Source organism: Sander vitreus, chromosome 7 (genome assembly GCF_031162955.1).
Source record: "Sander vitreus isolate 19-12246 chromosome 7, sanVit1, whole genome shotgun sequence".
NCBI lineage: Eukaryota > Metazoa > Chordata > Actinopteri > Perciformes > Percidae > Sander > Sander vitreus.
Genome location: NC_135861.1, coordinates 22,473,028 through 22,498,688, shown reverse-complemented (window position 1 = coordinate 22,498,688; position 25,661 = coordinate 22,473,028). Strand labels below are relative to the sequence as shown.

At 40.9% G+C, this 25,661-nt stretch overlaps 1 protein-coding gene across 1 annotated transcript in view; it reads left to right on the top strand.

Annotated features, from left to right (window-relative positions):
* The window catches only part of LOC144521101 (cadherin-4-like), a 262,678-nt gene that overhangs the window by 201,125 nt on the left and 35,892 nt on the right, over window positions 1-25,661 (top strand). Inside the window, exons 6-8 of the mRNA XM_078255406.1 lie at window positions 12,000-12,155; window positions 18,671-18,815; window positions 22,559-22,731. Of these exons, the coding sequence (XP_078111532.1) occupies window positions 12,000-12,155; window positions 18,671-18,815; window positions 22,559-22,731 (474 nt within the window). The remainder of the gene's footprint in view (window positions 1-11,999; window positions 12,156-18,670; window positions 18,816-22,558; window positions 22,732-25,661) is intronic.

The following is a 25,661-nucleotide window of genomic DNA, read 5'->3' as shown; positions in this document are numbered from 1 at the left end:
TCCTGGAGGTAAAATCAAAATCGAGGCCTGCACCAGAATAATCTGATCCTATTTACTTTGTCATTTAAAATGAAATGCCTCAGTCAGAATCTTTTCATGCAAGTATAATGGATACTGTCATGGGGTGATCATGTTTTTGTTTTACATACACACACACACACATGAAGATCCAGGGGTCCGTTTCAGGAAGGAGGTTTAACAAACTCTGAGTCTAACCCTGATGTCTGAGTTGATTTACCCTGAGATGGGAAACTCTGAGTTTTTGGTTTCAGAACAGTTGATATGAGTTGGTTCAATCAACTCAGAGTATGTTCACGCACGTGCACCACCACAATAAAAAGGCAGCATGAATGGAGCCATGATACTACGATTCACCATGGCAACAACCACAAACAAACGGGTCGGCGGAAATACTCATGCGCACAAACAGCGAGTTTGAACATGTATTTCGTTAAAAAAGCAACACAGCGGCTGCTGCAAAAGAGATAATTTGCGTGGGAGAAAATTGCTGCTAGAGTAAATGTGCATATTCCAATATAGTGTATATCATATTTAATCATAAGTATAATATTACTGGTGAAATGGTATTGAACCTATAATCTATTTCATTTAGGTGCAATCCTGCGGGCGAAAAAGTCCTAGGTCTATACTACTAATCCCATTCTGAGGCTGCAGCACCATCATAAAGAGAATTATAATTCATAATCTTTTATTTCAAAGGGTTTATATCATTCACCTGTAATACTGTGGAACTCCTTTTTAATGGCTCTTACTGGTTTGTGGCCAGGGAACACTACAAAAACGTTTAAAACACGTTTCAGAGCGACGGCGCTTTACCATTCAGTGGCTTTACTAAAATGCTCCACATCACCAATTTTGTATAGATAACTGCCATTTGCAAAAAAATGTAATGTGACAAATAATCGGCTGGGATGTAAGAGCATGTCCACGATGGGTGACGTTAGTGATATGAGGACGGATAAGGTTATGTAGGATACATAACTGATAGACTGGGAAGAAAAACGAAACCGCTCAAATAGGTAGTTATCTGGAAATGAAAATGCGTCAGGGCCTCAATATCATCTCCCGACATATGTTTAACTCCCTGCGAAATAATACAGCTTCTTCATCAACGGGATCGTCGACAAATGGAAATGCCATGTTTTGAGGAAAAAAAAACGTTTTATAGTCTTAGTCTTATTAGTCGTTTTATAGTAACATGGTTAATAAACCAACCCTGTTTTTATTCATACAGATACAGAAACAAACTGCGCTAAAATGCGCCTGATACAGACTGAATGAATGAATGAGGAAATGAAAGAGGGCTGTGTCAGCAGGCTGGGCTGGTGTCAGAGGGGGGAGACTGAGAGAAACTCGAGGTTTCTTGAAGAAAACCTGCTCCCGACCAGGTTAGGTTCACAGACTCAGTTACCATAGTAACTGACTCTGAGGTTAAGTTACCTCTCTTTCTGAAACAGAAAACCTTTTCCTTCATCTCAGGGTTAACAAACTCAGAGTTTTCACTAAACCTGCTTTCTGAAATGGACCCCTGGTACATGGACACATCACCACAGTGCACGTATGTAATAAAATTCCTCACTGCATTGAAATTCTTCATAGCATCTCAAGATGAAACAGCTCTTAAGATAAACAGTTTAGCACTACATAAAAAGTTGCTGGTATTTTATAACTTGACATTTTACTCTGCAGGTTTCTCATTGCTTCTTGCTTATGAGTATTTCTGGCCAATACTCCCTGATGCTGCTTTACACATTTTTATTTGCTCTTCATTTTCAGGAGAAAAGAACATTTCCTCCTAACGCTCTATAAAAGCTTTAGCATCCCACTTTGCTCATGAAACCAGAGTGATGCATCACTCTTTGCACAGCGCCTGGCTTTCCGGCATACAGTGGAAAACATTATGGTTCATCTGAGGCTGTGCAAAACGCTTCTTTATATAGGGTGATTTGTTCTGGTTGCTATGTAGTCGGTGTCAGTTTTTAAAGAGGACTCAGCGTCAAGTCAAGTGGCTGGGGTGGCTGGTTAATTTCCAGATTTTCAGCAATGTCTTCATGATGACTTCCGGGAATAGAGAGAGGTTCACAGAAACTGACCTCAGCTGGCTCTGGTCCATTTTTTGATCTGTATCAATCAAGGAATGACAGGCCAGCTGCTTTTGTATAAAACAAAAACCATATGTGTGTTATCCTTATGATTCACACGCTTGTGCTTGAGCAAAAATACACAGTTGTGAATCCACACAGTCACAGATGCATGGCTCCACGAACATAAACACACACACACACACACACACACACACACACACACACACACACACACACACACCTCTTCACTCTTCTAAGGTTCATTTGTCAACATGACAGCTGGACTCTTGCTGAGGTGGAGTTTGCCAAGCAGAATCCCTCACTTGGATAGTGGGAGCCAGAACATCCTTGGAAACATTCTGAAACACACTTAGAGGCTGCAGCCGTGTGTGTGTGTGTGTGTGTGTGTGTGTGTGTGTGTGTGTGTGTGTGTGTGTGTGCGTGCGTGCATGTGTGCGTGCGTGCGTGTGTGTGTACACACGAGTGAGTTTGTCTTTGTGTTTGCATGCATGTACACGTGAATGTGCAACTTTTCAAAACACCCAGCAGCAGCATGGCAAGGTCCAGCCCCTCTTCAGTTTCTGCCTGTGCTTGGCAGAGGCATACTTGGCAGGGAGCAGCCCATTTTGTCAGGCTTCCAGTCGGCATCAAACGGGCACACACTGCTCCCACCTCTACCTGAACACCTTTCCGCCTTTGCTTTTTCCTTTTACATACATCTGGGTTCTTATACATCTGTTTACCTCATGATACCTCGAAATGTCTGCCCCTGTTGGTTGAAAGGAATGCTCTGTATGCTTTTCTATTCAAACAGCCCTTCAGCTGCCTGTTTCCACTGGAAATGTGTCCAAGCAATGATGTAACTGACTAAATTGAAAAAGACAGTGTGAGACAATTTTTCCCCAGCAGCATAGGGTCACCCATGTCTTGTTTAGGGGGGAAAACTCCTCTTTCTCACAGTATAGATCCATCCTGCCAAACGGCTGTCGTGTCAAACAAGTCCTGGCAACTTCCCCTAAACTTCCCGTTTCCAGCTAAAAGGGGCTCATGCTCTGCCAGAGTTTTGCTGATGCATTCAATTCACAGTTTAATTTTTCCCCCTTGCACTCTCGTCACTCTTTCTTCTCTCCATTTTCCCTCTAGTCTGCATTTCTCCCCTTCACTGCTGCTTGATGGATTTAGAAAGTGAGAAGAAGACAAAGAAGGAAGGGGATGGGGAGGAGAGGGAGATAGTGGTGTTTGAAAGGTGGACAGTATAAAGTGTGTGTGTGTGTGTGTGTGTGTGTGTGTGTGTGTGTGTGTGTGTGTGTTTGTGGGGGGGGGGGGGTAAATGGCTTGGGAAAGTGCAATAGCAGCAGATTCCATGCCACTGTCACCCCTCTCTCTCTTACAAGTCTCCAACACCCTTTCCTCTAATTACCCAGATTGGGTTTCCTCGGGATGAAGGCATGAGGGAGGAAAATGGAGTAACAGGGGGTCCTTGATATTGTCCTTGTCAAAGCCTCAGGGAGCGACTGGGGAAGTCATTTGTGCATCTATCACACTCCCGATTTCACAATTTAATCAATTCCATGAGAGAGAGAGAGAGAGAGAGAGAGAGAGAGAGAGAGAGAGAGAGAGGGGAGTAATCGTGGGATGGTAGCCCTCACACTCTAACCCTGCTAAGCCAAAGCTAAGGGGTGCGATGCTCTTTGTCTGCCACTACAATGGCTGCCTTATTTTCATTCTCCCTGCCTGGAAGAGGAGAGTGAACAGGGCGAGTCATTCCATTGTTACCTCCAGGGAGAATAGCACCTCTAATTTGCCATAAGCCTGCACTATTAAGCCAGACTCCTTTCACACTGCAATAATTGGAAAAGTAATTTACTGCTTAACTTCCATTACCCAATGTTATTTTCACTAATGTGGAGGAAGGTATTTTAATAATCTCACCTGTGTCAGTTCTGACTATTATTCAAATGACACAAAAGCTCACTATCTCTCCATTTCGTTCTGTTACACTATCACATGGACCAATAAGCCAGATGAATCTGAAAATGCATCTGTTTGACCCTCCGTCCTCTCTGTCCCCTCTGTAATTCTGAAAATGGCATTCGTTTTACTGCAGATCGGTAAAACTGAGCATTTCAAAAGCAATGACATAAGCCTGTCCATACATATCAGGGAGCTGTGTGGCAGTAGAGTTAAAGGTGCTGTACTCGAAACTGGAAACGAGTGGGCTGAGATTGCCTACACATGGCTCTAACAGACCATTCCCAACTCTTCAAATACCAACGCTTTGTCACGGCCCTCGGCATCTAATACCAACATACAAGGCACTAGAATTCACACACGGTCGGACCGGCTAAGCAGAGCAACCTACGTGCCGATGTTTAGCAGGAATACCGTTTACCATGTTCACCAACTTAGTTTAGCATATTAGCATACCAGAATTCGCTAATTAGCAATGAACACAAAAGACGACAAATCAAAATACTTACCTGACAATAGCACTGAATGAAAAATTAGAGATCACCACTTACAACTAAGGGACATGACTGTTAGTAACAAAATATGGTAACACTTTACTTGAAGGTATCTACATAAGAGTGACATGACACTGTCATGAACACATGAACCTAACCCTAACCCTAATCTAACCCTAACCATAACCATAACTTGTCATGACAAAAACCGAATGACACTTACTAAAAGAAACGTAATGTCATAAACGTTTATGACTTGTTTGTAATGTTTATGACATGTTCATGACAGTGTCATGTCACTCTTATGTAGATACCTTCAAGTAAAGTGTAACCGATTTCATTGTAATCAATCCAATACTTGTTCAGACATTTCAATCAAAAGCATAACAACCTCATGGTGGCCCAGGGGATAGGGACCACAAATGTACAAAACTTCATAGCAAACCATTCAATAATTTCTGAGATATTTCAGTCTGGATCAAAGTGGTGGACCGACCACCAACAGACTGATATTGCCATGCCTAGAGCCACACCACTCATAGAATATTAGGGTGGATGTACATCGTTCTCACAAATCTAATAGGCTTGATGTGCACTCTCCTCCTTAAACACATAGCCGCAGGTGTGTCTGTTCACGCAGGGTCCATGCAATCCTCGCCAGCTAATGAATACAAGATGTTATGCAGTTTCTGTTTTATGTTTAAGTTGGTAAGCATTTTTGAAAAACCCAACTTCAGACTTAGATATTCAACATCAATCCTGTGCTACCTTTTGAAGAGATACAATGCTCAACATCGAAGCCTGAGCAAAAGTCTGTGTTTTGAAAAGGCCACAGGAAAGCTTTTAATGCAGACACTTTGCTGACTCACAGCAAAACATACAGGGTGTCTTTATCTTTGTGCGTGCACCAGAGTGCATTTGACAGATGGGGTGTGCATGTGATATGCAATGCCACCTAAAAACCTTTCTCTTGGAGAGGCTCTTTCTCTTTAGAATTAACCAGTTTGTTTGTGACCTGTTGGCCAATACCTGTATTTCTTGCATGTCTTTTAGGCTTTACTCTACTGTTGACAGAACATATTTCTGTTTGTTCCTGTCTGCATTTGTGTTTGGAGTCGCTATCCCTGTTTCTTGGGCTTTAGAGCTGTAAAAGGCCCTGGCTTTCAGCTCTTTAGGGGTTGGCTGTGACTTTGCTGTCTGCAAGTGACTGTTTCTGCTGTCCTACTGCTCACTGAACCAGTTTCGTTCTCTGTACCAGCAGCACACTACAGCGCACTTAATTGGCACTCTCATGACAGGCCTTGTGTTTGTTTGTGTGTGTGTGTGTGTGTGTGTGTGTGTGTGTGTGTGTGTGTGTGTGTGTGTGTGTGTGTGTGTGTTTCTTTTTATGTTTGTGTATGACATGCATAAGCCAGATAGGGATACTTTTTGCTCAATCTCATAGCACTGTTTTTTGTGTGAATTTGTTTTGTTTTCACAATATGCATTTGTCACATTCATATATACTGTACATTTATATTAGGCAGTGATGACCTAAAGGTTAAAGATGTGAGCTTGTGGCCGGAAGGTTCAATCCCCGCTATTGGCAGGCTAAATGTGGGTGAGGAAAGTGAAAAGCAGCCCTCACTCATTACCACCAGTGAGTTGCCCTTGAGCAAGGCTAATAAACCTGAGTGCTCCATTGGAGCTGCCCAGTGGTCAACAGATTAGACTGTGGTTGTACTGGACAGCTTCCAGGTGAGAAGGTGTAACTGTGTGAATGTGATCAGGGTGTCCTGTAAAAGAGAGCATTGCTCCTCGTAAAACTCCCGCTTTATATATATATATATATATATATATATATATATATATATATATATATATATATATATATATATATATATATATATGCTGAATATATATGGTCATAATGTAGCCTAGCAAGATACAGTATATATCTTCCATTGTGATATGTTTTTCATGGCTTGAAAACCTTATAGTAAAATTGAGTCATTCATTCATCTAAAACTGGAGGTGTCTTACTTTCAAACAGAGCTTTACAGAGGCAGTCTACCAATCATCTAAAGCTCTCTGGAAGATGCAAAAAGCTCTAGGGTGATTCAAGGTGAAAGGACACCTTCCTTTTAATGTGTTTGCAATTGAATATGGGCTGTCTTAAATGGACTATGTAAAAACAAAATAGTCATGAGAATCAAGGCTGTTCAAGAAAGCTTAGCTGAGGTCATCATTCCAAATATAAACATAAAATATTTCCCTTTTATCCCTTTCTTTCTTGAGGAAATTGTGGACAACCTCCGTCAACCTCTGAACAAACTTTCTGAATGCACAAGACTTTTGAATCATTTCTATAGTAATTGCTTTTCACCCACCCAATGCCCCAAGAACATTACAGCAATGCATATTCTAATTGCAGTTCTCTCTACATGCTAAACTGCAGATTATCTTCAATTATGCGTACCTGTACTTCAAAAGCATCCAAGAATAGGAAAGATCAATTATAATACTAACCTGGTATATACGTTATGGCTGTACCTATGCACCGGCTCACTAAAGAAAAAGAAAACACCTGATCATATGCATGTATGCATCTGTCAGGTAGCCTGCAGATTAAGGTACTGTTAATCAAATGTAGAATATAGAAATGTTGCATAGAGCAAAGCAGTTATCATCTTTGAATTGTGGACCAAAGCAAAATACAGAATACACCAATACATCATGTTTGAAATACTTTTCTCATGGACTGGTTTTGACACAGAGCTAATGGTTTCATGACTACTGTTTTGTCAGTGAGATGGGCTGTTTTTTAACATGATTGATTGATGAATGGGTTTTAAATCAAAGTTTTGTGAGATAATCAATCTGGCTAGCACACATTTGCCTCCTCTTCCATCACTAATAAAATAATCTCTCCATTATATCTCCTTGCTTGGTTTAGATTACAAACATACCATCTCCTTCAGTGTTTCTGTTGAAACAGTACCAGGTTAGTTCTAACTTTGAAAAAATATTATTTTTTCCGTATCGTCAAAGACCTGCAAACACAGTGAGTATGCTGGCATAGACAGTGAGGGGGAAAAACAGAAAATTCTTTCGAATGGAGCATACTGGAGCCCTAAGCCTTTCCATGTTCCTCCCCTTTGTTTACATATAGCGCTTTCTCTCCTAATCTGCCATGGTGAGTTGCGTGGGCTGAAAGGCAAACAAGTGCAATGGTAATATGCTAAGGAACACTCTGGTTTCACACAAAGCAGAAAGGCCCATCATTGCCCGAGTCTAAACTTGAAACACCTTAAAAAATAGAGCCAGCCAAAACAAGCCAGAATAACTTGAGTATCTCAGGTTATGCTAGGGACCGAGCAGGTAGGTACGGGGTTTTAGATTTTTTTAAGGATGCTTTTTTATTTACTCCCCCAAAAATTAGAAACTATAAAGCAAAGCATAAAGCAAATTGTGCCTTAAAAGAGGTCATGCTTATTTACAGCAGAATGCCGTGATTAAACCTGCTTCTCCTCTGCTGCCTCCCTTTTTTGAAATGTGACTGAAGGCAGTTAGTGAAAGCCAAATATTCAGTCTCCTTAAAGCCCTGTTTTTGGTCTCCACCAACTCCTGACAGAAATATCTGTATTTTTAGCTGCTAAATGCTCCGCTATGTTCACCAGCTGGTCATCATATGTGTCTGTCATTTGGTCCTGGACAAGTAGTGTACAGTGGGATTGTAGAACTTTTTCACTTGAAACAGCTGCCTGCTGCTGCCAAAAATTGTGCCAGTAGGGTACTAAAAGTGAACCAAAACAGTAAAGTTGCGGTCTGAAAACCAAAACAATGAGCCGAAACTGTCTTAAAAGCTCCGTGAAGCTGAGGAAAACTGCAAATGCGAGTGATAATTCCCTGTGTTTCAGTTTACTCTATTAGAATGTTCTTCATCTCTGATCATTTCGAGGCTGTACTGTAGATTATGCTGGTGCTTCATTGGATAGCCTTATGTTTATAAGTATTGTTTCTACCCCCATGTAACATTATGGGGGTAGATTAAATATTTGAAGCATCTACTTTTATTATATTGCATTACACTCCGTCACACTCAATACCTGCAATTTGGATTCATTTCATTTGAAGATATATCATCATATTATTAAAATATGTATATCTACAAACAGCAGTCCAGTCATATATCTAAGTAGTAGTAGTTTGATACATTTTAAAGTGTTAGTTAACATGCATTTTTAAGTGAGAATGAATTCCTCTCCTCCCCAGTAACGGTGGTGGTAGAACAGCGCTTCTGTGTTATTCATTCTCCTCTCTTCATCTCCTCTTCTCTGTTTTCCCTGAAGACCCGGTGCCATGATAATTTCTCATTTGATTCAGTTTTGCCTGGCAGAAGGGAGCTAAGCTCACTGATAAGATATCCTTAAGAACCAGACAAGTTGTCAGTAATGAAGGGAATTGCTTTGATCCGTCGACAAATAGGTCATTTAGACAGTGTCTGGTTTCTGATGCCGGATGATACAGTCATGGCTCTCTCTCTTTTGCTGCCTCTCTCTCTCACTCTCACTATCAATCTCTCTCAGTTGAGCGCTTCTTCTCCACTCTCTTTATATACACACATACACACTATCAAGACAATAGTAGAAAAATTAGAAGGAACAAAAAAAAATCCAACGAAAGAAAAAACTGAAAAACTGATTTTTATTGTAATTGGCACTCTTGAAAATGAATTTGTTATTTATGACCCAATGGAGAGATTGCATGTGCATGTGTGAGTGTGACTGTGTGGTATTGTAGGAGGTGCTAGATAGCAGTGTAGGGTGTAGAGAGAGAGATTCCCTCTTTTCATTAAAGGAAAGAAAAAGTACTACAGTCATGCAGTTATGAGAAGCTTTTTTTGCTCATCTCATGCTTGGCTTTTTCAACATAATCCCTCCGTTTCTGAAGATAAAATGGCAAAAGCTGCTCACCATTGAAATTACATCCTGCCTGACGCAACATTCAGTGATAAAAGGAGGAGACTGATAACATGCAACGACAGCTAGCTAAAATCCATTATTGGATCTGTTAATGTATAACCATGTATATGTGCATGGGATTTATTACATACATTATTAATTATGAGTCAGAAAAAACACGAATTTTCACGCTTTAATGTGCATATATATATACCCACGCACAAATGTTTGGTAGAACAGATGAGGAAAAGGATTCTGGCACCATCCCTCAACAGTTTTACATGAACGTTGTGGGAGGGTGAGCTAATTGGCTAGAATGGCTGTGCAGCCGAATCTCTTCCCCCCCCCCAAGCAGGATGACTTGGAAAACGGGTGGGAAATCAGGGGGGCGGGGAAAAACCAAATGGAATTATGGAGAGCTATCACTTCCTAACTGGTGAGGATTTATACTCCACTGCCAAGGCCAACGGATTGAAGTAATTTCATTTTTCATGCATGGCTTCTGTCCCCATGGAGACCTGAAGCACAGAAAGAAAGAGAGAGAGTGATGAGAGACCAGCGGAGGGGAGAGATGAGAGGGAAGGGGAGGAGTGGAGATGAGAGAAAAGGAGAAGGGAGGGCAGAGAAAAGGAGAGAGACAAGGAGAGGGGAGGAGAAAAGGGGATGAATGAGAGGGGCAGACAGTTTGGCAGCGGGATGTGTAATAATTGCTTGTATTTTCTAATGTGACAGGAAAGGTAGATAGAGTCAGTGTGCTGCAGTCTCTTTGCTTTTCCTATAGAGGAGGGTAATGGAGGTACATTGAGAGTTTTACTGAGCTGCTGGGTGGATATTTGTTAGTTTGTTGGTGTTTAACGAGTAGAGTTTCTTTGTAGTAATTGCAGTTGATGCCTGCAGTTTATCATTTCTGTCAGCAGTAATTCGCTGAGATATGCACAGAGCACTCTACTTCTCCTCCCCCTATTCCCCAAAGAAAACATACATACATACAGACATGTACAAATAGCATTAGTGGGATGTTATGATACCTCATCTTGCATTCTTACAGGGAATGTGTCTATAACTGATCACATTTGTTTGATTAGAAAGACACACCTCAACCATATTTTTCTAATGGATGATAATGTTGAGGCTGATGAAGTGGAGGAAAATAGAGATAATGGCATTGTCGGTGAGGGTGACAGGTTTTTATTCCACCAGTAGGAAGAGTCAGGATGACACCTGTCTTATACTGTATGTCCGTTTCCTGTCCTTGTTAGTTGCTCCAGCTATTTTCTCAGCAGGGCAGAATTCCTAGTGTGTCAAAAGTGTGGCTAAATTGGTTCCCCGAGTGGTGAAAGATGGAGACAACCTTGGACAGTCTTACTCTTGTGATGCACTCAGGCTCTCAACTGAAATAGTCATTGATTAGAAGAAAAAGGTTGGTTTGTCCATGTGTGTGTGTGTGTGTGTGTGTGTGTGTGTGTGTGTGTGGTGTGTACGGTGTATACGGTGTGTACCCGCATACTGGAGTAAGTGTATGATTGAGTCATTTTGATACACCCGCTGATGTTCATGGGTTGTCATGTAGTTAATGGACAGAAATGGGATGCTTGTAGGTTTGGGCACTAAATTGAAAAATTCCTCCAAATGAGTCCCAATTAGACAGCATTTCAGTCCAAATCACATGCCTAGCAGTGCACTTAATGCACCTATTAGCTGTCTATCTGGAAAGAAAAGATGAACCAACGTAAGCAGACCGATTTCTTAAAGAACATTCTGCTTCCTACACAGTTATTCAATAATTCTCTTCTTGTGTGCACCCCTGGATTTGAGACTATTATTTTCTTTTGGCCCATTTTTGCCTCCTCTACATTAGTTTGTTATTTTGCATGTTGTTGCTTCCCTAATTACACAACAATTACAGCCTCACTTTCCTATGTAATTGTCTTTTTGTTGGCTCCCGCAAACCTTAATAAATCACTACCTGACTGTCAGTTAACAGTAAATATATGTTGATTTCATCTTTCCCTCCCCGAAATATTGAATTTAAATTTCTCTTTTGAAGCAGTCCAATTCTGCCAAACAGAATGCATTGCGCTCCCTGCGGCAGCACTAATGGAATCTTTGAGTGTGTGGTATCTAGAAATGCCAAACTGTGATGAATGTATGTTTGTGTGTGTGTGCAAGGGTGCATGCCCTGTGCATGTGTGCGTTTGTGTGCCTGTGCATGTTTCCAGTGAATAATATGCAATATCAGATTTCTGAGGTTGTGAAAGGACAAAATTATTAAACTCAAGGGCTGTATATCCCAAACCGGTCCATGAATAATGAACGCCCCACAGCACAAATTGCACCAATAGGTGTAGGTCGACTGGGATAACTGCGTTTAAGTTTAGTTTCCTCATTGCAAGAGAGGAATAAAGTCTTGATGAAACACAGTATGAGACTTTGAATGAACACTTGATTGATTGATTGATTGTTCCTCTCTGTTTGTTGTGATGCAGATTCGTTCAGACCAGGACAAGGACATCTCGATCCGATACAGCATCACTGGGGTGGGGGCAGATCAGCCACCCAATGAGGTGTTCAATATCGACCCCGTGCTTGGAAAGATGTTCGTCACCAAACCTCTTGATCGAGAACATCGCTCTTCTTACCATGTGAGTGTGTCTCACTTTTTCTCTCTCTCTCTCTCTCTTACGCACGCACGCACACACACACACACATACACACACACACACACACACACACACACACACACACACACACACACACACACACACACACATACATAAAGTTAACCCTTCAACACATATGCCTCTATACAACATCAACATAAACAGGTCTGATACAAAATCAGTGTAGTTCTACGTTATAAAAAGGCCCTCTCTTATGATAGAATGAATAATATAATACAACTGACTGACCGGTAATTGCAAGAAAATAAGGAATGTGTGTATATATATATATATATATATATATATATATATATATATATATATATATATATATATATATATATATATATATAATAAAAATGAGAGGAATACATACAGTAAAGCTCACAGAAGATAAATAAATATATAAGCTATAGAAATATCAATATATATATATATATATATATATATATATATATATATATAATGAAATTCAGTCAGTTCTATTAATATACTGTATGTTTGTGCCGTTCTGTGTGAACAGTGTAAAAACTAATAAAAAAACAATAAAACGTATCTATAAAAGCCCTCTCATGTAGTAGTATTGCAGTATCTTGCAGTATTTACTTACCCTAACTTGAAAATATGCATGTGATAGCAGACAGTTGTTTTAGATTTGATCTATTCTTTCATTATTCTAACATATATTTGCTCAACATAGCAAATTATGAAAAAAAAAATCAGCTTTGGAAATAATTGAATTCACTCCATTCAATAAACATTACATAAGAATATTGCAATGAATTATTACATTAAGCCTCAAATACACTGCAACACAGCAACTACAAACATTTCCTTGAAGACTTGTGTTTGTGTGTTCTTGTACTTTGGTCACTGTGAAGAACAATGAAATGTTTAGTGCACAATGATGATGCAATTACCAATTTGCACGTTTTCACTCATATTGGTAAGGCAGCGCTATGTTCAAAGCATCTGGATGCAGTGAAGTATAAGTCAGAGGGTGCGTTAATTAATAATTAAGCTCTCTGCCCGTCACATTACCTTTGTCATACTGTAGCTTTTAAACTGTGGTGCCAGTAACAGAGAGAAAAAAATGACTTAGTGAGTGGCAAGATGTGAAATGTTGGGATATACTCTTATTTTACTTTTTTCTGAGAATGAGATGAAAAGATCAATGTCATTCTCATGTCTGTGCGCTAAAGAAATAGTTCAACTTTTTAGGAGATGTTCCTATTTGCTTTCTTGCCAAGAGACAAATGATAACATTGATATCACTCTCTTGTATTTACACTAAATATGAAGCTACCGTACACCCAGCGGAATCTAGTTTAGCGTAAAGACTGGAAGCAAGGGTTGATGCATAGGGTGCATCCCAGGTTCTTAAATTGCACTCCTCCACTTGCCTCCCTTCTGAGGAAGCATGGGAGAGACGCGAGAAAATCATGCGAGGAGAAGGAAACGAGGAGGAAGTGAAGACGCGTCCATCTTCATATACAGTGTATGATTGGAAGCAGGAGAAAACATCTAGCCTGGTTTCAAAATTCTGTCCACAAGTACCTCAAAATCTTCCACATACAAACAAAAATGTTAAAACAACAAGTTGGGTGAGTTATTAGGAGGTGCTGGATTCCTGTTGACACGATGAGGTTGCAAGGCAACTAACAAAAACTGCATTGACAGGAAGTCAGTGCACCCAACCAAGATTGAATTAGGGGTGCTGGTACACAGAGGGCAGAGGCAGGCTAGCTGTTGCTGTTTCCCCCTGCTTCCAATCATTATGCTAAGCTAAGTTTATCACCTACTGGCTCTAGCTTTATATTTAACGCACAGTCATGAGTGGTGTCGATCTTTTCATCTGATTCTCAGATATAAAGCAAGAAAGCAGAATTCCCGAAATGTTTAAATATTCCTTTTCCTGTAAAGCAGAGAAGCAACTGATCTGCTACACCTTTGCGGGTAGCATTCGAGGACTATAGTTGGAGAGCTGGAATAGCATACAAACTGAACTACTACACTGCCTCTTTCCTAAGATTACAAATACAGTACATCCTTAAAGTTCACTAAAGTAAAAATGACCCAGTGCAGCATGCATGGCCAAACTCACAACACCTGTCCTCTCACCTTTGTGCTTTGCATGCGGGTCAAGGCATGGAAATGTCAAACAGTTGAGCAAAGTGCATTTAAAGTTTAGAAAAGTACTAACTTGTTAGCCTAGAAATCTAGACGCACCCTAGCGGCAGCAAATATAATTTGCAGCGAGGAGGGTCTAGGCACTTTCCGTTGGCTTGCGAAATGGAAAAACCAAACTCTAGTCAGGCCAATCACATCGTGTATAGAGTCGGTGGGCGGGCTTATGGCTGCTGCTGTTGGGAACAGCGGTCTTCTGGAAGACTTGGAGTTAAGCTTTTCTTTGAGAAAAGAACAAAGAACGGCACTGAAATCCTTCTTAAAAAAGGAAGATGTGTTCGGAGTTTTGCTGACCGGATACGGCACAAGTTACTATCAACTAGCTTCGCTACTTTCTTCGTTGCTCTGCCTGGTTGTAGCATTATCCTATTGCGTGCAGAGGGAATTTGAAAGACAACCGTTTATCCCGCCCCTCGGATTGAGCCCTGTCAATGGTGAGTTACCAGTCTCAACATCTTGATGTGGGTCTGGCTTGTCAGGCTACTAACTTGTCGTATTGCTGCCTAAGCTAATCTTTCCGCTAGTCTTACTGCTGCTGTGGAAAGAGAGTCCCAAGGCTTTGATTTCTCTGCCTCTTTTCTAAATGCCAAGCGCTGCCTGGTACGGTCTGTTTTCTCCCCCTGCCTTTCAAGATAATTATTTTAATGTGGACCCAGAATTACATTTTGCCTTCTTTAAACATGGCGGTAACCTAATCTCTGACTCTTGCTGTTATTGAATTAGGTAGAGATGCACCGATTGACCGGCTGGTGACGGGAATTGGCCGATTTTCACGTCATCGGCCATGACCGGCGACCTGCCGGTCAGTCTGACATATGCCAATTTTATTCCGGTCAAATGCACTCGGGCGCCATATGACTTACATCACGCAACAGCAACATCACACTTGCACATGCAGGGTTTTCGCTGTATGCATGTAGCAGCGGCGCACTGCCGCTCCATCAGCTGTTTATGAAATGTCATAAAGTCGTAATTATACACGGCTCGAACAGTCAGCCGCTTTCTCTCTCCCCTCTGAGGCTGAAAAACTGGAACATGAAAACCGCACTCACGCGGGTCCCGTGAAATATGACAACTACAGTTTATCGGAAAATAGCGTTGGGCACACTGACCTGAGACGCTGTAAACTAAAAAAAACAACAAAAAAGAGACGCTGTATTCCTCCGACACGCTGTATTAACGTTACTGTTTAAAACGCTTTCCGGGTTAGTGGGGGTGCATACCGCTCAAAACCAACATTAAAAACGTAGTAATATATGAAGAGTTTAGTTTTGTTGTTAAACTGTAAAATGAGCGGTGACGTTAAATCATCTGTTTCAGGTAACGGCACTCTAGGGTAGCCTACCGTCTATTTGCTGGATTGTTCCGAGGTAACCATCGGTAACTTACGTTAGCAGATAAGCCTGTTGACAGCAACGGTAGTGTTCACATTTATGCACAATGACACATAAAGCAAACTTGCTAAAAAAGGAACTAGGCCTACACGCTGTTTTCAGGTAACATTACTGTTGACGTTCAAACAGGCCTGTGTGTGTGTTTTGAGAAATATCTTTATACTGCATTAAGGCTATATTTATTTGTTATTTATATATTATTTTATTGCCATTATCTGTTTTCCATGTTTTCATACATACAGAAGTTTAGTTTTTTTTAGTTGGATATTGGATGTGAAAAGAAGGAAATGGTTCTTCCATAACATTGCACTTTAAATGTGTGTTAATTTCCCACACCAGGAGTCATTTAAATTGTTGTATTTTATAGCGATCAATTATCTATTTAAAAAATGTTCTATGCAAAATGTAACATTTTCTATTAAAGAAAAGATACATATCACATTTGTGTGTGCTGTAAAGTAGTTCAAAAAAATGAAATCGGAATCGGCTAAAATCGGTATCGACTGGCCTAACGCAAAGAAAATCGGCCTAGAAAGTTGTAATCGGTGCATCTCTAGAATTAGGGTGTGGGTGCATGCGGTATGGAGGGATGAGGGTGGGTAGAGATAAAGGGCCTGGCTCTTAGCCTGTTACTGCACAGCACGATGCTATGTGCGATGGCAGCACGCAGATATTGGGTGCAGGACAGATCAGACAATGCAGTGGAAAAAGTCGAATTAACCTCAGGGAGACCTGAAGATGCGATTTTTGGAGGAGGTGCAAAGTGGAAACAGACGGTTGAGAGGAAATGACGGCCATCAGTGGAGAGGATCTTCACCTCTCTGAGGAGAAGGAGCTATTTATTCTATTTCCTGCCACAACAAGCCTGGAGGCTATTTTATTTATCTGGCTCTCGTGCTCTTGCAGTGGCCAGGTAGCAGTTTTCCCATCAGGCATGCTCAGATGTAAAGAGTACCTTTACCTCAATTCTCCATACATGACAGAAAAAATGAATCTGCTCATGTTACTATCTGTAACATGTTAATCTTTTTGTCCTCCATCTGTTTCTAACATGTTTTCATTTTTTCCTTCAGCCGCTTCCAATTCTGCCACTTTAGCGTTCCTCTTCCTTTATCTGTCCTTTAGATTAATATCCCAAACAAACATCAAAAGGATGAGGGGCCTAAAATGGATTGCTGACATTTTGACTGAATACATATTTACCAGCCTGTGTTAGGAGCAGGCGAAAGGTGATTTTTTTCTTATCCCCCCCTTGTATGATATAAACTAAATATCCCCAGTGCTTTCAGCTCACAGGAATATCGCTGAATAAGTCATGTTCTGGGATATAAACATTCCCAGGTAAGGTGAAATGAATCGACACAGCTTTAGTGAGAACCAAGGAGTTTATTTTTGAAATGCCTTTTCAGTCTTTGACCTTCAAGTATGGAGTTAAAAAGACAAACCTCAAGTATTTATTTAAACTCAACATTTCCCTGATAATTCAGTTGTTTTCTCTGCCCTCATTTTCATTCATTCAGTTCTTTATTTTCTCCTCCAGACTTCAAAAGAGAGAAAGCAGTCAAGACACATTTTACAGCATGTATTGATTCAATAATAACTCCCATGTCCAACGTTTGTGAGAAATCCTTGTTGGTGATTCACTTGATCTAAGCACAGCTGAGTTGAATTTAAGAGAGAGAGCTGACTGTGTTTGTGGAGTTAGAGGGAAGTGAAGAGATTTCAGAACTCTCCTTCAAACAAAACCAGACAGAATGTTGGCCTGGGATCCAACACAGGGATCCTAAAACAGACACATTTCTTTTACAACAGAGCCAACTACCAATAAAATAAGATTCTTGTTTTGGTTTCTACTGAGATAAAAAAAAAAAAAAAATAAATTCTGAGGACTAAGTGTAAAAGAGATAAGAAGTCTGGAGAAAGTACATGATCGCAAAAGGCAATTTCTCTGCAAGACAAATATTCAGAATTTCACTTCTGACCTCATATTCTGTTGTGTAGGGTTCGGAAAGCTTTTTGAAACTGTTATACTGTATAATTCAATAATGCAGATTGTATCAGCCTGTGTATTCATGAGCAGAGTGGAATGACAAATTCAGAAAGGTGTGCTTTTTTTGGCTTTAGAGGTTCTGTGAAAGTAGTCACCTTGAAGCAAAAAAAAAACTTTCAGTTTGTTGGTGTTTCATTTGTGTTGCTTCTCCCTTTCTTTTGTCTATTCCTGTGAGTGGAGACAGTTGGGAATACACTGAGGGAGTGATTCATAGAAGTGGTATTCAAACATGCCAACAACTATTAAAATATGCTGTTTGAGTAGTTGCATCTCTAACCACACACATAAAAATATATCTCTAACCACGCATAAAAATTAAAATAAAGCGTGCAAAGACTTTCACTTAACTTAACTTAAGGGTGGTCCTTTAACCACAAGCTGGATGATCGTAAAGCGATTTGTAAGGTAGAAAGGCGCTATATAAATGCAATTCATCAAACTAGACTGAATAAAGTTTTAGTCACCAGAAATCAATACTTGTGACACTGATGTCTGTGAACTGCAGTGTCTTTTTATTAGAATAATAAAATTGCATACCTTTTACCTGTTAATCAAAATGTTCATTCATGATTTTTTCTTTCCTACAAGCATTTCTTCCTCTCTGCTGCAGTATTTGTATGTCATGCCTGACAAACTACAACTGTAAAAGTTGCAAAGACAAAAATAGGATTTTGAAAAGTAAGACAGGAGCTCATCCTTTTTTTTTTATCTGTCAAATACCAAATGTTTACCCTGAATAATTTTCCTTATAAAATCAATACAAGCACTCATCACATACTCATCGTTCATTATTTATCAGTTCACTACTTCCTGCTCCCATAATGGTTATAATCTGACCTCATTTCTTGTGTTTTTGTGTCTCCCAGCTGCGAGCCCATGCGGTGGACATGAATGGGAACCAGGTTGAGAACCCCATCGATCTGTACATCTTTGTCATCGACATGAATGACAACAGACCTGAGTTCAAAAACCAGGTCTACAATGGCTCTGTGGATGAAGGCTCTAAACCAGGTAATGAAGCATGGATGGATAGATTGATGGATGGACAAAACAAGAAGTAAAGTATGAAGCAGGAGTAATTACAGGAGACAAGTGTTTATTTAAAAAGATTAAAGAAATGTTTGGAGGGGTGAAGTGTTTGGATATGGGTGGGCGGAGGAAGAGCAATGAGTTTATCAGGAGAGATTGGTGTCGTTAAAAGTATGACCACACCAGTGAATCTTTGATGCAACAGAGAATTTTCCATTCCCCTTGATTTAGCAGACCGACAAAGAAGCTGTCTCCTACAGTGGCTTTTCATTTAGCCAGCTGCAGCAGCGGCCATAAACCAAAGAGGGTGCTCAGGCTGGAGAGGAGATTGAGGATTAAATGTACCACGCTGTAGCACCAGTGGGTCATTTTATGTCTAACCTCAGAGCGGAAGAATCAAGACAATGAGCTCTCTGTGTGCATGTGTGTGTGTGTGTGTGTGTGTGTGTGTGTGTGTGTGTGTGTGTGTGTGTGTGTGTGTGTGTGTGTGTGTGTGTGTGTGTGTGTGTGTGTGTGTGTGTGTGTGTGTGTGTGTATGTGTGTGTGTGTGTGTGTGTGTGTGTGTGTGTGAGCCTGATGAGCCAAAGTTTATTGCACCAGAGGTGAGCTCAAGAGGTGTCCAGGTTCTCATTTCCTTTTCTTTCTGAATTTCTTCTTTCTTTTTTTTTTCTCCCTTCCCCTCAGCCTCGCCCCACACAGCAGACAAGTCTCTGTGGCATGCATGACATTCAGCTGAACAATAGTCATAAAAAAGGAGAGTTTTAGAGTTTAGAGCTCCAGTGGTTACAATGGAAGGCCAATTACAGACTTGAATTAGTTTGCAAATTAAAGCGTCATTATGGGGACCTAATCCTGTCAGGCACAACTTAGGACGCCCGTACAAAGGGTCCACATTAAACCCCCTAAGAGTGCAGCTTAATGAAATTACCCCGGCAATGTGTGACACATTGTGATTCTTCATCTCCTTCTCTCTATCCCTCTATCTCTAAAAAGGCAATGGGTGGAGGACTGAGAGTCCCTCCACTTGGAATCAAACCAAACATGGTGTCCTCTATTTCTCTTTTCCACTCCCTCCCTCTGTTCCTGCTGACTTTTCCCCTCATCTCGCTGAGAGGCCTTTAGAGTGCTCCCTGTGGCCGAGTCATTGACAAATGTTGCTTTGAGATGTAATGAAGTTTGAAATGGGAGCTGCGGTTACAATTATCCTCGGACAGGGGCTGTCACTGGCATGATATCACTATCTCTGGCAATTAGAATCGGCTACGAGAGAAGGAGAGCAAGAGGGAGAGAGAAAGATGGAGAGATTGGGTGACAGGCAGTGATCACACAGAGTGTGAGGAGGCAGCAAACAAGTGGTGCATTCATGGAAGAATAGTGGCTTCTTCTATCCAACAAAACTGAGTCTGCGTATACTATAGTATGTCTTTGCTAACTTGTGCTCGTAGTTGGAGTGATTATTATTTAAAGAGCAGGTTTTAATCAATGTGACAGTTTATTATCTTATTTTTATGTGTATAGTAATCAGTATGAGAACAATGCGATTAGCAATACCTGTCATCAAAATCTACTTGTAGGACGTACAAGAGCCTTCCATTTTGGTCAGTTAAGAAGAAATAGTAGACATTATACAGTATTTGCAGCCTGTTCAATGTATCCAGTAAATGAAAAATATGTTATGTGGCCATAAAATGTGATCACAATTATATCGGCACTTATCAGTGCTTGTAGTTGGAGTCTTCATTATTTACAGAACAGGTGTGCAACATTTCTGTAAAGATCAATTAACATAACGTTATGGAACATCCAGGTTGTTTATTAGCCATATATCAGTGTGATTATTACCAATACAAAATAATTCAGTGTGATTATTACCAATGTAAATCTTAGAGCATAAGTGCAATAAATACACCAGCACTTTTTGCACTTCGCACTTTAGTTATTACTGTTACTATTTAAGACGTCGTATTGTCTGTACAGTCATATGTGTCCTTCTTTAATGTCCTAAGATGCTTGGTTGATCTTATGTTTATGTTTTTATGTTGATTTTATGTTGATTGTAGAATGTTTTTTCTGTTACGTGTTTGTGTTGTGAAGCAACACTTTGTAGCACTATGCCTAAGACAAATTCACCTCAGGGACAATAAAATGTATTCTATTCTACTGATTCTGTCATCAACATCTGTTTGCAGGGTGGTTGATTAAGCAGAGTAGTGTATTGTGCACAGAGCATTTTCTAGCTTCTACCACTTTTTGTTTCACTCTAAACTATCCAATAAAAGACATAATAGCACAACTTCATCAATGTTACAAAGTGAGTCAATGATTTTGGGGGAACAATTATATATTTATAAAAATTAAACTGATACCATGCAACTTTTGCTGAACTGCAGCCACTGTGACCACCACAAGAGGCACTCTTCAGTTACTTGTTTTACCTTTGTGTGATAAAACGATCGCAATGTTTATCTGTGACTGTGACTATGTTGAAACATACTGTAGCAGTAACAAGAGTAAAGGTGAGGTACACAATAATATCTAATGTTAGGTCAGGTAGCTAACATTAGCCACCATAAGCAACTGCAGCAGTGATACCCCTCAGAATTGAGTAAGGATGTGTTTTAATAATAATAATGTATACTTTATTAATCCCGCAAGGCAAAATTAGAATGTTTTCACTCTGTTGTTATTACACAGGTCTGAATTACACACACATGCTCAGTACCTATACATGCACTAATGGAGAGATGTCAGAGTGAGGGAGCTGCCCATGGAAAGAGCAGTTGGGGGTTCGGTGCCTTGCTCAAGAGCACCTTGGCAGAGCCCAGGAGGTGAACTGGCACTAGAGGTCTGATCGGGCTGAATTTTTCCATCCGAACCCGGCCGCGTCCAACAGAGCCGTGACCGAACCCGGCCCGAGCCCAACAGGCATTGAGATATTTATGTCCGAGCCCGACACAGTTAAAATCTCATTTTTTTTCTCATACTAATGACACATGTAGGTTTGTTTGTGTGGAAAGCCCGCTTTTATTAAGCAACTATAGGAAGGCATTCGGAAATGTCAACAGATGAGCGCATCAGCGTACACAGGGGAACAAGCGCCCGTTGATAAGCTGTTTAATTTAAAATGTTCAATGTGTTAATCTTTCCTGCTTGCTTCGATTCCGACCGTGATCAGAAAACTAGGGGAGAGTCGTTACCTCCAGGGCCGATGTTATAAAATGAATAACGTTGGGGTTAAAATCCCATTTCTGGTGAGCAGATGAATGAATTTGGCTTTCAGCCTGGGGTTTATCTCAGACACCGCACATACTGTGTACAAATCTTAAACTTATTCCACCAACTCTGCTCCGGTCGCATCTACACGTCTGCTTCCTCCTTCTCTATCTCTCTTCTGCCCACTTTACACACGAAATGAGCTCTCTTAAAGGAGCCGCAGCACCATTTTACAACAAATGCCTTATTGCGCTGATGTGACCGAGCCTGACCCAAACTGAACCCGGCCCGTCGGGACCGGGTATCCATGCTTTAACTGGCCATGGTCCATATGGGGACTTGAACCTGCAACCCTCCGGTTCCCAACCCAGCTCCCTACTGACTGAGCTACTGCCACCCCACTTTTCTTTTCTAAAAGAGGGATTGTGTTATTTCATTTTTCAAAAGCCACCTAGTCTTGCTTGCTTTTGGCTGCTTGGACGTATATATTGACAAATATTATTCTCCATCAGGAACGTATGTGATGCACGTGTCAGCGTTCGACGGTGACGACAACACCACAGCTAATGGAATGGTGCGCTATCGAATCCTGTCCCAGATGCCGCACACCCCCATCCCGAACATGTTCACCATCAACAGTGAGACTGGAGATATTGTGACTGTGGCACCTGGTCTCGATCGAGAGGTTGGTCTTCTCTGTCCCAAAGCATTCACAATTCACATTTAATGTTTTACAGAGATAAAATCATGCAAATCTGTGAACAATTGAGAAGTATCCACACAGTCTGAATGAAATATAGCTGGCAAGATGATACACCTTTATTTTTGTTTATGGACCACAGTTTCTATCTAACAGCATTGTTTACTGTGATGACACTCTGAGATGCGACTTTCAAATGTTGTTTGGCCATTTGTCATCACACACACACACACACACACACACACAGATCTTGCATTTTTACAGTAAATTGCCTTCTTCTGCGGTCACCTTGTTTATGGAGCTATAAAGTTGTGACAAGATCCAAATGTGTTTATTCTCGCGACATGGATGTGCCAGTGACAACTCTGCAAAGAAATCTCCGACAGATCATCCTCCCAAACTGTCACCAGTGACAGACCTATTAACAACACATCACGCTGCAGTGGGCTGCTCACGTTGTGTTGTGTGTGTGTGTGTCTGTGTGTATGGGTGATAAATATAAAGTGGAAATATCTGAGATAGAATGCCCTTGACACCTGTCAGACAAACACAAAAGCCCATATAATCACATCTACACTCGATAAAACACAGGCAATTGAGGGGGGGGGGGGGAGGAAACACTGAAGGGAGCAATTGAACAAAAACAGAGCTGGGCAGATGGGGTATTACAATAAGTTGGGAGGAAGTGAGTATGAATTTGGCAATGAAATAGGATGATGGAGACAGAGAAGCAGGATGAGACATGAGGGTGCCAAAGGGAGTGGGAGAGAGGTATGAGTAGAACATGGAGTCAAAATGTCTCAGCTGAACTGCTGCTTATTTTTACCCTGTTTTCTTCTGTTACTGCTAATCCAGCCAGTCTAATGTAGGATTAAACTCATACCCTCACTATACGCACACAAACATGTTTGTACAACTATACTTGTGAAGAGCAATACAGACATATATTGACCATATATTGATATATAGACCTATATTTACCCGAGGGCTCTAAGTGATACTACACTAAGAGCTCTCTTTTTCAGGAACACCCTGCTCACCGTCACTGCGTTACACACACTCACACCTGGAAGAAGTCCAATGTCAATGTGATCTGTTGGCCACTGAGCATCTCCAGATTTGGGTTAAGGGCTTTACTCAAAGGCACCTCACTGGGGATATTGAGAGAGGGGCAAGCATTGCCCTTTCACTTTCACCAGCCAAATAAAGATCCTGTTCACACTTGGCCTTAATATGCAATCTATATCAGGATATGTTATCTGGATAAGGAGAACTAAATTGTACTGTAAGTAGTTTTTAAAACAATTAGTTAATTCATTGATCAACAGAAAAATATGTGAGGATTATTTGCTTTTCGCTGTTTTACAGTATATCATTACACATGGAATATCTTTGGGTTTTGGACTGTTGCTCAGACAAAACAAGTAATTTGAAGATGTCGCCTAGGCTTCGAGAACATGTGATGGCCTCTTCCTGTCCACATGTCGAAGTGAACTTGAGCAGGCCAGTGTCTTGCGTGGCAGCTCCATCGCCAGCGGTATGTGTGTGAGTGAATGGGTGAATGCAAGGCTAAAGTGATGTCCATTAAGGAAGAAAAGCGCTATACAAGTGCAGTCCATTTACCATTTACTTCAGCAAAGGAACAATAAGTCGAGCCCAGCAACATTGCTTCCCTTGACCTGGGACGCGCCATGTTTGTTGATAAATCCGCAAGCTCTGTCTATATAATTTGATATTAACTGATCACAATGAGGCGGAGAATCGAGATAATGAGCATGTTTTTTGTTTAATACTGGGTGTAAATGCAAAGGTCCGTGGTCCCATGACACATCCAGATAACATATCCACATTGCATTGTGTAAATGGGGTTGGGAAAGTGGAAGAGTGGTTATACATCTGCTACTCTAACTTTGTCTAACCATCACGACTACATGCCTAACCCCAACCCGGAAGCTAATCTTAGCCTAACGCTAATTCTAACTTTAAGACCAGGTCTTAGCAATCAAACAGCCCTTTGAAGAAGTGAGGACCAGCTAAGATGTCTTCACTTTCCAAAAATGCCTTCACTCTCAAGGTCTAAATCTTAAATTGGTCCACACAAAGACAGATGTAAAAGAGCATAATACACTCATACACACCATGTGTGCACAGACAAGTACATGGATATATTTCTCCACATTGTGTTATAAAGCAGATAAGAAGTCTCAAACCTTGCAGGAAAAAAATTGCAGCTGATGTATTGTTCATAAACTTCACAGAAAGATGCTACACAGCACACTGTGGTGCTTCCATGGTCCACTTTTAGTCAGCACTTTGGCCCTTTGAAACTTTGAAAGTTTCTGTATCTAACCTTCCTTTCTTGGGCTGGGGTGTTGGAGGTATTAGGTGCTACAAAAAACACAAGCATCTATTTTTGGTAGTCCTCCCTTGGGCCTTGGCTGCATCCCCCGCTGTCTCTTATCCTCTCCTCTGTTCTTTACTTTTGAAATGTTTTCTTCCTCTCCTTTATAAACTCCCACACTGATTCTCTTTTAAAGGTTTCCACTGGTCTGCAGTGGACTTTCAACAGCTTGTTGACAGTAACAGACCTCAGTCCTCTAGAGGAAGCTGGGTATGCTGCAGTGTTGTTGCAATGCTGAGAGGTTCAGGGAAGCTCTACATAATTACTCCCTTGTCTAATTAGTGAGTGTTGTGTACACGCTGTACACTGGCTGATGGAACAGCCAGGCAAGCACTGCCTCTGAACAATATATGGAGAAAGAGACGTGGTGTGTGTGTGTGTGTGTGTGTGTGTGTTTGTGTGTGTGTGTGTGTGTGTGTGTGTGTGTGTGTGTCTTTGTGTGTACATACAGGTGTTAATGAGAGTGTGTGTACAAGGTTGGAGTTCAGCATCTCATCTAGCATCAAGATGAGAG